Source organism: Vigna unguiculata, chromosome 6 (assembly GCF_037176805.1).
Source record: "Vigna unguiculata cultivar grain cowpea cultivar isolate G323 ecotype 2 chromosome 6, ASM3717680v1, whole genome shotgun sequence".
NCBI classification, from domain to species: Eukaryota; Viridiplantae; Streptophyta; class Magnoliopsida; order Fabales; family Fabaceae; genus Vigna; species Vigna unguiculata.
The window spans coordinates 40,150,207-40,162,193 of record NC_140797.1 but is presented as its reverse complement, the minus strand read 5'-3'; the positions used below and the strand labels follow the sequence as shown (position 1 = coordinate 40,162,193).

The 11,987-nt window shown below is 32.3% G+C and overlaps 2 protein-coding genes across 4 annotated transcripts; both read right to left on the bottom strand.

The window, feature by feature from the left end:
* Window positions 1–366: 366 nt before the first annotated feature.
* On the bottom strand, window positions 367–2,897 carry LOC114187159 (protein trichome birefringence-like 25). The gene is made up of 3 exons (XM_028075308.2): window positions 2,369–2,897; window positions 2,004–2,287; window positions 367–1,278 (listed from the first exon to the last, which is right to left on the bottom strand). Exons 1-3 carry the CDS (start codon window positions 2,625–2,627, stop codon window positions 529–531), a joined length of 1,293 nt encoding a protein of 430 aa, XP_027931109.2. The 5' UTR covers window positions 2,628–2,897; the 3' UTR covers window positions 367–528.
* A 2,622-nt stretch (window positions 2,898–5,519) lies between these two features.
* Window positions 5,520–10,516, bottom strand: LOC114189058 (uncharacterized). Of its 3 annotated transcripts, none has more exons than XM_085674407.1 (10): window positions 10,280–10,516; window positions 9,564–9,877; window positions 8,683–9,128; window positions 8,357–8,417; window positions 8,037–8,260; window positions 7,650–7,738; window positions 7,477–7,567; window positions 7,039–7,099; window positions 6,719–6,942; window positions 5,520–5,726 (listed from the first exon to the last, which is right to left on the bottom strand). In XM_085674407.1, the coding sequence occupies exons 1-10, from the start codon at window positions 10,371–10,373 to the stop codon at window positions 5,666–5,668; spliced, it is 1,665 nt and encodes a 554-aa protein (XP_085530533.1). In that variant the 5' UTR covers window positions 10,374–10,516; the 3' UTR covers window positions 5,520–5,665. The 3 variants fall into 3 exon arrangements, with proteins under 3 accessions (XP_085530533.1, XP_085530531.1, XP_085530532.1); XM_085674405.1 differs by having other exon boundaries at window positions 10,183–10,455; XM_085674406.1 differs by having other exon boundaries at window positions 5,520–5,697; window positions 10,183–10,448.
* Window positions 10,517–11,987: the final 1,471 nt, after the last annotated feature.

Below are 11,987 nucleotides of genomic sequence, written 5' to 3'. Positions count from 1 at the left end.
GTTAGAGAATTTCTTCGATAAAAAAACAAAAACAAGACTAAAACAAAAAAATGTTCGCATACAAATCGTTTTAGATTTAATTATTATATATAATTTATTATTTGAATCAAATGAATGTGATCATAAGTTAAGAAAATAACAAAACAATCGATCTCCGCATAAATTAGCATAATTATCTTAATTAAGAAAATATATATTTTTTTTAAACAAATTCACCTTTCAGATTATTTATTGAATTACAACAATTCTAGAAACTTCTTTAAAAGTATTTCCTCTTTAATATATTATTTACATCATTATTTTTAAATTATATTTTACTATTTTAAAATAAATTATCAACAATAAGAAAGATTGATTTAGCCAATATATTACACAAACTAAAATAAAAATATCATTTATCTCTTCAAAACCAATTGAATTCACTCAATAAACATGATGTAGATGTTATTTGATTATCTTCAATTCTATTTAATCCTAACTCCACGTCGTCGTATTGTTTGAGAAAATAACGAATTTACATGAAAATGTTCAGACTGTGAGCATTTGCAAAAGTATGTCGTTCCAGGAGTCAATTGGGCCTGGGAGACACCAATGCAGGCAATCATTCTGGACCTTAGAATTGAGCAAAGGATGAAACTGGCGGTATGGGCCTGGATGCCCATCGGGCCTCAACAGTGAAAGCCCAGTGGTGTCCAAAAGTTTGAAGTTGGGACTTGCCTTCTTAGCCCAGTTAAACTCTTCAAGTTCAATGCTTCTCAAGATGGAATCCTCATACCTCACATCTATCTGCTCCTCTTTGAAGGGCAGTGTCCTATTGCAGTACCCTCCACTGAACCACTCCCCGTTCTCAAAGTGGTCTGGTGTGGTCGTTCTGAAGAACACAACCGCTTTGTGCTCTGAATGTGCCATGAAATCAAAAGCCTGATGCAATGCTTTGCTATATGCATGTTGGAACCCTACATCTGTTAAATTCTTTCCATGGCATTTGTGGCACCCTGTTACAGTGTTGTTTTCATGGTATATTGCTGTCTTGAGGAACCATTTGCCACCTGCGATTACAACGTAGTCAAAATTCTTGTACTGGCTGGTCCACTTGTCGTCCACAATGTCTAGATGAAGCTGTGTTTCTGAAGAGGAAACTCCATTGATGTCCTCGAAAATATCTGCTTTCACAAGGAATGGGCTCCATAGTGTTGAGAGGGTGAAGTTGTAGGAAGGGAACTTCCATATCCTTGATTTAAATTCCTTATCATGATACACCTCATCACCTGCTTCCACCTGCACCACATAATCATTTCAACAAATCTATATTCATGCCACAAATCGGAAAAGTGATAAATTAACGACGCATACCTGAGAAAGGAGCAATTGAAAGAGAAAAATCTATTCAATCAGAAAATAACCGGTGTTTACACTAGTTTAGTCATAACTAAATTAATTTTGGGGGATTAAATTAGACTTAAATTCGACTTCTTCTCGCATTAATGATCATTGATCACAGAATTAATCACAATGTTCTCGCATTAATGATCATTGATCACAGAATTAATCACTGGCTAGTGTTTAAGATTAAGAATTGAGGTAGACAAAGCTGTTTGAAAAAGACACCATGTATCATGGAAGTAGTGGACCAACCACACAAGCACAAGCTGTTTTCCACAATCCTACTTCTACAGCTTTATTTACAACGACATATAGAACTACACCAATAATCTATGGAACTATTAGGTAGATCACACCACATGAACTGGACTCGGTATAGAGCTAACGGCTCCATTTCTAATTCTTGGCTTGTACTGTAAAATTAAAAAAGAGGAAAAAACTAAAAAAGATTTTAGTTTGTTGTGATTTGACAAGCCAGCGAAGAGGAAAACATGAGTGTGTCTAAAGCTGAGTAGAAAAGAATTGACACCAATGACACGAAAGAAAGCATTTCTTGTCGGTGAGAGAGATGAAGAAAAGCATTAAGAAGCTCTAAAAAAGGAAGGTAAGTGTAGTAGTACCTGTGAGAGAAGGCACAGTAGAGATTGGACATGGTTGCGAGAGATGGAATCACCGATGAAGGCCCATGATTTATCCCTCATCATGTCAAGGAATTTCCCAGGACTGAACTTTGGTAATTCACAACCTCTTGGGTTCCACCTCCAATAAAGGTACCCCGAATCAGGCCGTCCATTTTTCATGCAGTTCTGATGAGCTTCGATCACACGGCAGCTCTCATTGTTGTACATTGGACCATTCAGGTCCGGCACCCAATCTCCCACAAAAAGATCGCACTCCACTGCATCTAAATATTTCAAAGGAAAATCATCAGCATTGCATCAACATTTCTCACTTCAAATCACAAACATATGCAATGATTTGTTACCTTGGGTCTGGTTTGGCGGAAAATGAAGAGAATAAGACGGCGGAGGTGGAAAAGAAAGAAAGGGTGAGTGTGGTATTGCATTTGCAAGAGGAGGAGGATTGTGCACAACAGAGGACAAACTGAAGGAATCGGTGAAGAGGAGGCGAACAGTGAGACCCAGCAAGAGACACGACACTGCCAATTTAAGGAAGAAACGATGATGACGACTGTGCTTCTGCGCGAACAATGAGTTCGAATCAGACCTCGTTTCCTTCATCATCTCCTGTCACTCCACACCACCAAGAAAGGAAAATCTCTGACGCTAAAAATGAAAACTTTACAACTAAGGCTTTAGCTACTAAACAAAACAAACGAACGGACCTACAAGAGTGACCAACTAATAGTGGGTATGAATGGAAATATTTTAGAATTAATTAATAGAATTAAACTGCTTCTTCTGTACTTTTTATGTGTTCAAGAACGTTTGCACTGTTCCGAGTGAGAGCTACTATAATAAAAAATGAAAATGTGGAAGAAGTGAAACTTGTTGTTTGGTTTTTCCCCGGCCATAGCATAATCGAATGTGTGTCACAGGTACAACACTCTATATGCTGTTTGTGTTTTTTTGTTTTCATTTTATGTATTCTGTTCTTTCCATAGCTTTTATGTCCTGTCATGTCACGTGCTGTGCTGTCATTGTGTCATATTCTATTTTGAGATGGGATTAAATTAACACTGTTTTATGGAGGTGAGCTACTTTTATTAAATTTATTTAATTAAATGTCGATTTGAAATTAAATCATTTTTATTTTAAACGTAAACTAATGAAAAAAAAAGAGTTTTTAGAAAAATGATAGCTTCGAAGGTGGAAATCTAACGAAGAGTGTAGTTAGTTTTTTGACAGACCAAAATCCTCCTAACCATACTCGAGTTTGCTTAGAAGGAATATTTAGCAATTGTCGTTTTCTTACTATGTTGGTCAAATTTTATTTTTCAGTGTTGATGTTCAAACAAACCCAAATTTCACAGCTTTACTTTTTATAAATAAAAAAAAATTAAGATTATATCATATGTTAATGACTTATAAGACACTAAATTCTGAGAGCATCATATTCTGTCTCAATTTTTTTTCTTTATGTGCCTTCTTTAAACTGTTGTGGTCGCATTTGGAATTTTTTTATTAATGGTTTCATTAATCCAAAATCCTTTATTCTCAAACCTTTTTCCCAATTTCATCTCATTTTTCTGTCATTGTTGAGTGATAAAATATATAAAATTTCAGGATAATCCTTTTCTTGTTGAAAATGGTCCACACAAAAACCTTAGTGTTCATGATAAATTTAAATAATGGCTATCTTTAAAAATATAGTTTAATTGTTTTTTTTTTTAATTTTGGGTTTATTCAAATACCACAATCTTTTGAAAATCTTCTTTGGACAAAAGTGTGATACTACACATGTGAACAGAGATCCGAACACCAATTATCACAAATCTCATCGTCTTTAAATTAAATTAATAGATATATCCTATAAAAAATACCCAATAAAAAGTACATATTTTTTAAACAGATTTTAGTACTTCAGCACATGAATATTTAATCTGGTGGATAAGAATAATTTATTATATAACCTCTCAATTTTAATAATAAGGCGAATAAATATTTGTTTAGCATAAGTATGGTTTATCCATCATAAATTTGGTCATAAATATTCTCTTAACTCTCACTATCCTCTTTGGTGCTTTCACTGCAAAAAACAAAAAGCGAAAGCTGAAAGCTCAAGGCCAGCTCATTATCTTTTCCGTTATTAATTCATTTTATTTGAAAAAAGAAGAAGGATAGAGTTATGTCGACATGAATTGTATTCCACCCATTTATTGTATTGTTCCATCTCTTATCTCATGATGATGAATATACTTCTGTTTGGATTTTAGTTTGGATCACCTAAGTCGAATTTAATTTTTATTCAACAATTTAATTTTAGTTCAGCCATATTGGATTATGAAAAAGTTGAAAATTTCGATACGAATCAAAAATAGATATGATCTAATAAGAATTTGATTTATCTATAATAATAATAATAAGTTAGATTGACTCATCAATACACTCATAAATTTTAAATTATATTAAAAAAATAAAATCCTAAATATTCTTCTCTCTTTAAACTAGTATAACTAAATTATATAGATATTTAGAACAAATAAGATTATGTAAAAATGTATAAGAAATAAAAATTCAAAAAGTAAAATGACACACCAAAATTATAATTATAATATTTTCCTTTATGAATTTATAAACTTATAATATGTCTTAATTTAATTTAAATTTTAATCAAAATTATAATTTTGACTTTTTTAGGATTGAAAAAAAAATTATATATATTTTTAATTAAGTGAACCAACTCGTTTAATTCACCAATTTGTGGTGAGTCGTGTTAGAAGTGGGTTTTAAACCTAACTCAACCCCACAAAACCAGCTTGTAAGGTGAGGTTTGCACCTCACTTATATATTATGAAATAACCTTATCTCTAGTCGATGTGGAACTTCCAAGTTAGGTTCGAATTTTGTAAACTCGTTAATAAGTGAATTAAGTTGAATTGACTCACTAAGTGACCAACCTAAAATAAGCCAGACCCGCCTACTTTGACAGCTCTGGAGTGAAAATGTTATAAGTGGATATAAAATTAGTTTGATGATATAATTTATTTATTTTTTATTAGGAAAGTGTTTGAACTAATAGGTTACAATTTTTTTTTAGTTTGACTTGAAATATGATTGTGATGATGATGTTTTTTTTAAAAAAAATAATAATAATTGAAAACCAATGATATAATATGCAAACAAACTTTACAATATAAATTTATACATGAAAGGATGTATTTGATATTGATATTTTTATTTTTATTGTAATGTTTCCAAGTCACAATTAATTTGCTTTTAACTCAACAAGATATACTTATATTAGTTTAATATACATTTTTACAACTCCATGACATAACTATTTGCGTGTGGCTATGCATCATAAGAAATGACCAATGAAAGAAATGGGACAAACTTTAACAATAGGTAATATCAAATTCAAGCCATGTACAAAATCACATGAACTTGTTCATACAATGGAAGAAATTCAAGTAATCTTGCAAATCTTTCTACATAAGCATACTTGGACAGATCTTTAAAAAATATTTTGTGTAACCAAAGTTGATATACAAATGTTTTAAAATACCGAATATGTAAAATATGTTAAAACTAAAATAAATTAAATATATAAAATACACTACAACTAAAATAAATTGCTTAAGCTCCGCCACTGGGTACTTTCATGCCAAATCCACGTTTCCATCTCTCCATCCTGTTAAATTGTGGGAGAAAAAACATGCACTGAAATTTTCGAACCGAAAGCTCTCAAGATTAATAAAAATACGTTGGTCAAAGAAAAATAACATTTACCAACCCAATCTGATATAAGTTATAAATCACTATAAATTGAATTCATTTAATTTATATTTGATAAGAAGTAGTATAGATTTAATATACTTCAATTTAACCCAATACAAATATTTTTATTTAAATAAGTTTTAATGAAAAAGAATTATATCTGCTTATAAATATTTCTATATCATCATAAAATAAGTTTAAATTGATTTATGGAGAAAGTAATTTATAAAAGTTAACTTTATAAAAATTAAATATTAACTCGATAATCTAATTTTAATATGTAGAAAGAATTATTTCACTTTTTCTTTGGAAATGTTTACAAGAAATTTTTTCATAATCAAAATTTGCAATGATTTGCAAGATATTGATTGTTTTATTTCTATGCCGAAATTTTACAAGCATTCAACGTGTTTCATGGAATGGAAACCTCCATCCAATACAAGCTCAATTAAGATGAGATCGCTGGGAAAATGTAGCAACACTAGCATCTCCAAGTATATATAGTAGGAGCTAACACGAGATAACTAAAAAAAATACTTAAATATATATTTGTAATGCCTAAACTTAAATTTGAAATTAAAATTTATCTCAAATTTTGATATATTTTGATTTCAAATTTTATAATAAATATAGTTATTTTAATTTATAATATTAAATATTTTTTATGTATCAAATGAAGCTTAGTTTAATATTAAATTTTAAATATATCAAATCGTGTAAATATTTTAAAATTTAAAAATTAGACTGTATCAAGAAAAACAAATTCAAATTTTACTTCAAATATTTAACCCATATAAAAAGAGAAAGAAAATTATATATATATATATATATATATATATATATATATATATATATATATATATATATATATATGAAAAAGAGTATAGGGAAAGAGAATTATCAGAGAATATATATGAACAGAGTATAGGACTTACGTTGGTGCAAGTTTGCCTAGCCCCAACAGCTCTTCACCTGTGTCTTCATTCAGCACTCTCCCAGAAATTTCAATTATATAAGACCTATCTCTATCCTTGGGGAGTCCTCTCTTAGCTAGCAAATCCAAGTCTTTTTGGTGAAGTTCCCTACCATTTACATAAACACCAGTATTTCCACCACAACATTTGTATGGCATGGGAAGATTGAACTCTTCTATAAATGGCTGCACGAGAAATCACCTTGTTTAATTAAACCGACTAGGGTGTGTATGTTTATATTACAACCAACATAATGCAATATAAGGGTAGAATTAACTTACAGGAATTATTCCAAGACAAGGCCCTCCCATCACACCCCAAAATCCACCTCTAAAATCATACCTATTCAACACAAAATCTGTCACTTGAACTACATAAACAATCAACAGAAAATTTATAACATCCACAAATGTTATATTCTATAAAGGGAATCCAAGCATGAAAGGCTCACTTTTGTTTTGACAGTTAACACATACACACAGAAAATTGCAACTTAACTGAACCTACTAACTAGGACAGGAACTGACTGCAGCTTTGAGACTTATCACAATTTAACACATCACTATTTAGTTGCACAAATTGAATTACCCATTAGATCGGGTCAGTGCTGGTGAGTTAGGAAAGCAAGCACACACAATTTTTGGTTCTAACTATATTGTTACCATTATAAAAAATATGTATAATTACACGAAAGTTTATGGTAAAGTATACATACTAACCAATATTTTCCAGGAAGGATTATTCCAGCTAGCTTTTCAGCCCTGTTGATGACAGGATTTGACATACGCTTCCCATTTACAGCAACATAACCTGGTAACATGACCTGTATGATTAAACCGGAAGAAATTTTGGAAGCTCTTATCCATAGTGTTCGCAAAAAATGATTTAACACCTTTGTACTTCGCTCGTGATTCATGTTTATAACGTTGTAGCTGAAATAGTGGTACTGCCATGCCAAATCCATGCTTCATTTTCTCCACGCTGTTAAATTGTCAAAAACACACGGCTTCAAAATTATCCCAATTCAGTGCTACCAAATATTAATCAATTTAGTGGAATATCAACTACTGCATAGTACTAAAATCATATTGAAAAAATGAGTTGCAAAATCCATGCTTCATTTTCACAACACCTTTCAGCTCTCAAATTTTTCACTTTCACTAGAAAAATCTTTGACAAATAGATTAATAAAGAATGAAGACAATAAAAGAAGAAACTCGTATACTCCCTCACGGAGACAAAAATGATTCAAAGAGGACATGAACAGAATCGCGCTTACACGGGTGCCAATTGGCCAAGGCTGTTGGACTCTTCACCTGTGTATGCATCAAAGACTTTCCCAGAAATTTCAATGATATAAGATCTGTCTCTATCTGTGGGAAGTCCTTTCCCTGCTAGCAAATCCAAGTCCTTTTGGTGAAGTTCCCTGCCGTTTACATAAACATCAGTATTTCCACCAGAACATTTGTGTGGCAAGGGATGATTGAACTCTTCTATAAATGGCTGCACGAGCAATACCCTCATTTACTTAACATAATCGCATTGCCTTTAAGCATACATCCAACAGATAGCAATAGAATAATGGTATGATTAACTTACAGGAATTATTCCAAGACAGGGCCCTCCCATCACACCCCAAAATCCCCCCCTAAAATCATACCTGTACAAAGCAAAACCTTAGTTAAGCAATCACCACAAAATATATAATTGGTTCCAAATTGCAAGATCACACATCCAGAAATATTATACTGCAAAAGGGAATTAATACCAAAGCATGAAACTCAATTTTAATTTATTTTGTCAGTGAACACATATATACTAAAGAAAATTGGAATTTAACCGAATCTACGAACTATAACAGAAATTGATGTAAGCTCTATGATATATCACAATCTAATAGCATCAGCATACTATTTATTGCTAACCAATAATTTCCAGGCTGGATTGGTCCTGCTATTTTCTCGGCCTTCTTGATGTTAAAGTTTGACATGGGCTTCCCATTTACAGTAACAACGTTGAGTAGGCTTGGATCACCTGTATGATTCGACCAGGAGCAATCTTGGACGCTTTTCTTGATAGTGTTTTCAACTTCAACTGAGAAATTGTCGGTGGCTGTTGCAACAATCTCAGTCCGAGTGAATAACATAAAATCTTCTTCAACATCTTCAGCACTGTCGCTGTTGATCGCACGGTCCACTACCGAAGCAAAACTCCGCACAGGGAATGTTTCTTCACCGCTGGAACCACTACTACTCCTTATTGCACTGTCCACTGTCCAAGCAAAACTATTTAACGCTGTTCCCAGACTGGCCATGCTTGAAAGTTGAGACGGTGGACACACACTTGCATCAAGTGGGCGAGTAAGCACACACTGAGACACACAACGCGTATGCGAAAGTAAGAGGCAAAGAGAATGCTAACCACCGATTCAACCCTATGTACCTCTCGCGCCCAAAAAAGTCTCATGTGAGCGCAGAAATGTTAGTTAGGGTTGTTATATTTAAAAGGTTTAATTAAGTATTTCTTGAAATGGTTCTTTTGAAAAATTAGTGTAATACGGTTCTTTCCGTTAAATTTATTTAAATGGATTAAATAATTTTTATTAGAATTAAAGTTGTTAATTAGAATAATTTATTTTATTGATATAATTATACTATTAATTTTAATAAAAGATTATTGATTCACTTCGATCAATTAATCAAAAATATTAAATTACATTAATTTTTATATAACAAAATCAGATTAAAACTAATAAAATATAAAATGTGGTTTCTTCAGAATTTGTTTACGAATTCAGAAGGCTTACTGGATGAACCTTCAACTCATCTAGCTTCCTTAGAAGCTCAGCTCGATCCTGCTCAAGGTGCTGAACCATGTCTGCACCATCTGCTTCATTGCGATTCCTCCACGATCCCATATATTTACTAGAAAAGCCGTTGGAAGGTCCTTCATCAGGATACTTGGAAGTGGAAAATCTCACACTTTCCATCTCAGTTCGTGGCTTAGCATCACTGCGATCCACTAGGCCCTTCTCCAATGAACTTTCCGATTTACCAGAATCTCCAACTCCAACCTTACCGTCATCCGACAAGCTACCACACACATAACCCTTATGCTTCGCTGCAAATTAAAATCAAACGCAACTAAATTTACAAACTAAAAAACTTAACCGTTTCCAATTTCTTTCCCACCACAAAATATATAGGATCATGATACTCTGCCGCAACTAAGACGCAAACAAAAACTGATTGAAAGTACGGGATCGTTTACTAATAATGAAGTAAAATATGGAACTGCAAATTTCAACCACGATTTCTTCTGATGAGAATGTGTTCATTTTATAAAAAAAATTTGGAAAGCACGTCAAAATCAAAAAGTGAAAACAGAACCAACGTGACCACACAAGAGAGGATGAAAAAAACTACCTAGAAGAACCGCACCACAACCACCACATTCATAAATAGAGTAATCGATGGGTTCGTGAAGAAGATTTTGACACTTTGGGCAACGCACAAATCGCACCTTGGCCGAGTCGGACATGGAGAAACGTTGAAAGGCAAAGGGACTCGGCAAACAGTATCAACACCAGCCGAGAAGAATAAATGTTGAAGCACATGAGAAAAGAAATGAGAAAAAATCATATAAAAGAGAGTGTTTGTTTCTCCCTAAAGTGCATGCTTGGCTTCTTGGAAACAACAACGTTAGAAAGGGAAGGGTCGAAGGTGGTGATGACGTTAAACAAGCAACGCTCAGAGAGATACTCAAAAGAGAAAGAAACTCTTTGTCTCTCTTTTACTTTCGGCGCTGCAGCTGCTCTGCATCTTCATTTGGGTTTTCTTAGTATTTTTCTAAAAATTGAAGCACCAAAGACATGGAAATAAGGAAGGGGAATTTCTTCTTCGACCTCCAACTTTCTTCACACCTCTAATAATTTTTTAAAACTTAAAAATACCCTTTAACTAATTAAGAAAAATTACGCAGATCGCACTCCAAATCTAATTCTGGACGTCAACTTCCATATATATATATATATATATATATATATATATATATATATATATATATATATATATATATATATATATATATATATATATATATATATATATATATATATATATATATATATATATTTAATTTAAAGTTTTTTTAATTGTATTTAATTTTTAATTTTATTAACTTTTTAACAAATAATATAAAAAGAAATTTAAATTTAAAAATATAAAAAATATATAATAAAGAAAATACAATTAAATTAAATATTTAAATTTTAAATATTATTAAAAAAATTCAAATAAAATATATTAATTATATAAAATAAAATAATTATAAAAATACATATAAAATAAATAAATTATATATATATATATATATATATATATATATATTTATTTATTTTCGAAAGTCTATTTCTGATAAATATTTTTGACATCTAAAAGTCTAAATTCTTCATTTTCGGAAGTAGATATACAAAAGTAAATTTGAGGGTGCAGTTTGTGTATATCTTTTTAAATGGTCAAAGAATAATTTTGGATTTTGAAAAGTTTTTGGAGGTGAAAAAAAATATTAGAGGTGTAGAAAAAAATTTCTAAGGAAAAAGGGGTAATCAATCAAGAAACACACGGGGGGCTTTTCCCTACACCTCCAACAATCTCTCTTGTATCTCCAAAAGGAAATTTATTTCCATGTTTACCCATGGTAAAAATTAAGAGTAACTGCGTCTCTCTTTTTTACCGCACCTCTGCACCCTAAAACTATACACCTTCACCCTCTGCACCCCAAAACACACCCCAATAAAGCAAAGAATCAGATTCCCTACACCCCAAACAGAAGAATCTTGACCAATGTTAACCTAGGTGCGCGTAAGGAGCCTCCCTCTTCTCCCACGGGTCTTCTCCCACACAGCCTTCATCCTTCTTCTCCCTCTTCTCCCACACAGCCTCCACACACCGTTCTTCTCCCCACCTCCACAGCCTCCTTTTCTCCTCCACACATCGTTCTTGTTCCCAGCGCAGCCTCTTTTTCTCTTTTCGCGCAAGTCCGCAGGCTCCATCTCTCCATTTGCACATTGAAGTAATGTTATTGTATTTTAATTGATTTAATTGATTTTAGCAATAAATTAGAAGATCTGTTTCATCAGAAACGGTCTTTGTTTGAATATTTCACAGAAACGGTTTTCCAAATCCGTTTCGAACATGTGTGAAACGGAATACAAATTCCATTTTTTTTT

Bases quoted from the DNA above. Each gene is read 5' to 3' on its own strand.
- LOC114187159 (XM_028075308.2), bottom strand. From the start codon at position 2,627: ATGATGAAGGAAACGAGGTCTGATTCGAACTCATTGTTCGCGCAGAAG. The intron at 2,288-2,368 runs GTAACAAATCAT...TGAAATATTTAG, and splicing joins TCCGCCAAACCAGACCCAAG to ATGCAGTGGAGTGCGATCTT. The intron at 1,279-2,003 runs GTACTACTACAC...TATGTGGTGCAG, and splicing joins TACTGTGCCTTCTCTCACAG to GTGGAAGCAGGTGATGAGGT.
- LOC114189058 (XM_085674405.1), bottom strand. From the start codon at position 10,297: ATGTCCGACTCGGCCAAGGTGCGATTTGTGCGTTGCCCAAAGTGTCAA. The intron at 9,878-10,182 runs GTAGTTTTTTTC...TTTAATTTGCAG, and splicing joins TTGTGGTGCGGTTCTTCTAG to CGAAGCATAAGGGTTATGTG. The intron at 8,418-8,682 runs GTTAGCAATAAA...TGCTTTGTACAG, and splicing joins ATCCAGCCTGGAAATTATTG to GTATGATTTTAGGGGGGGAT.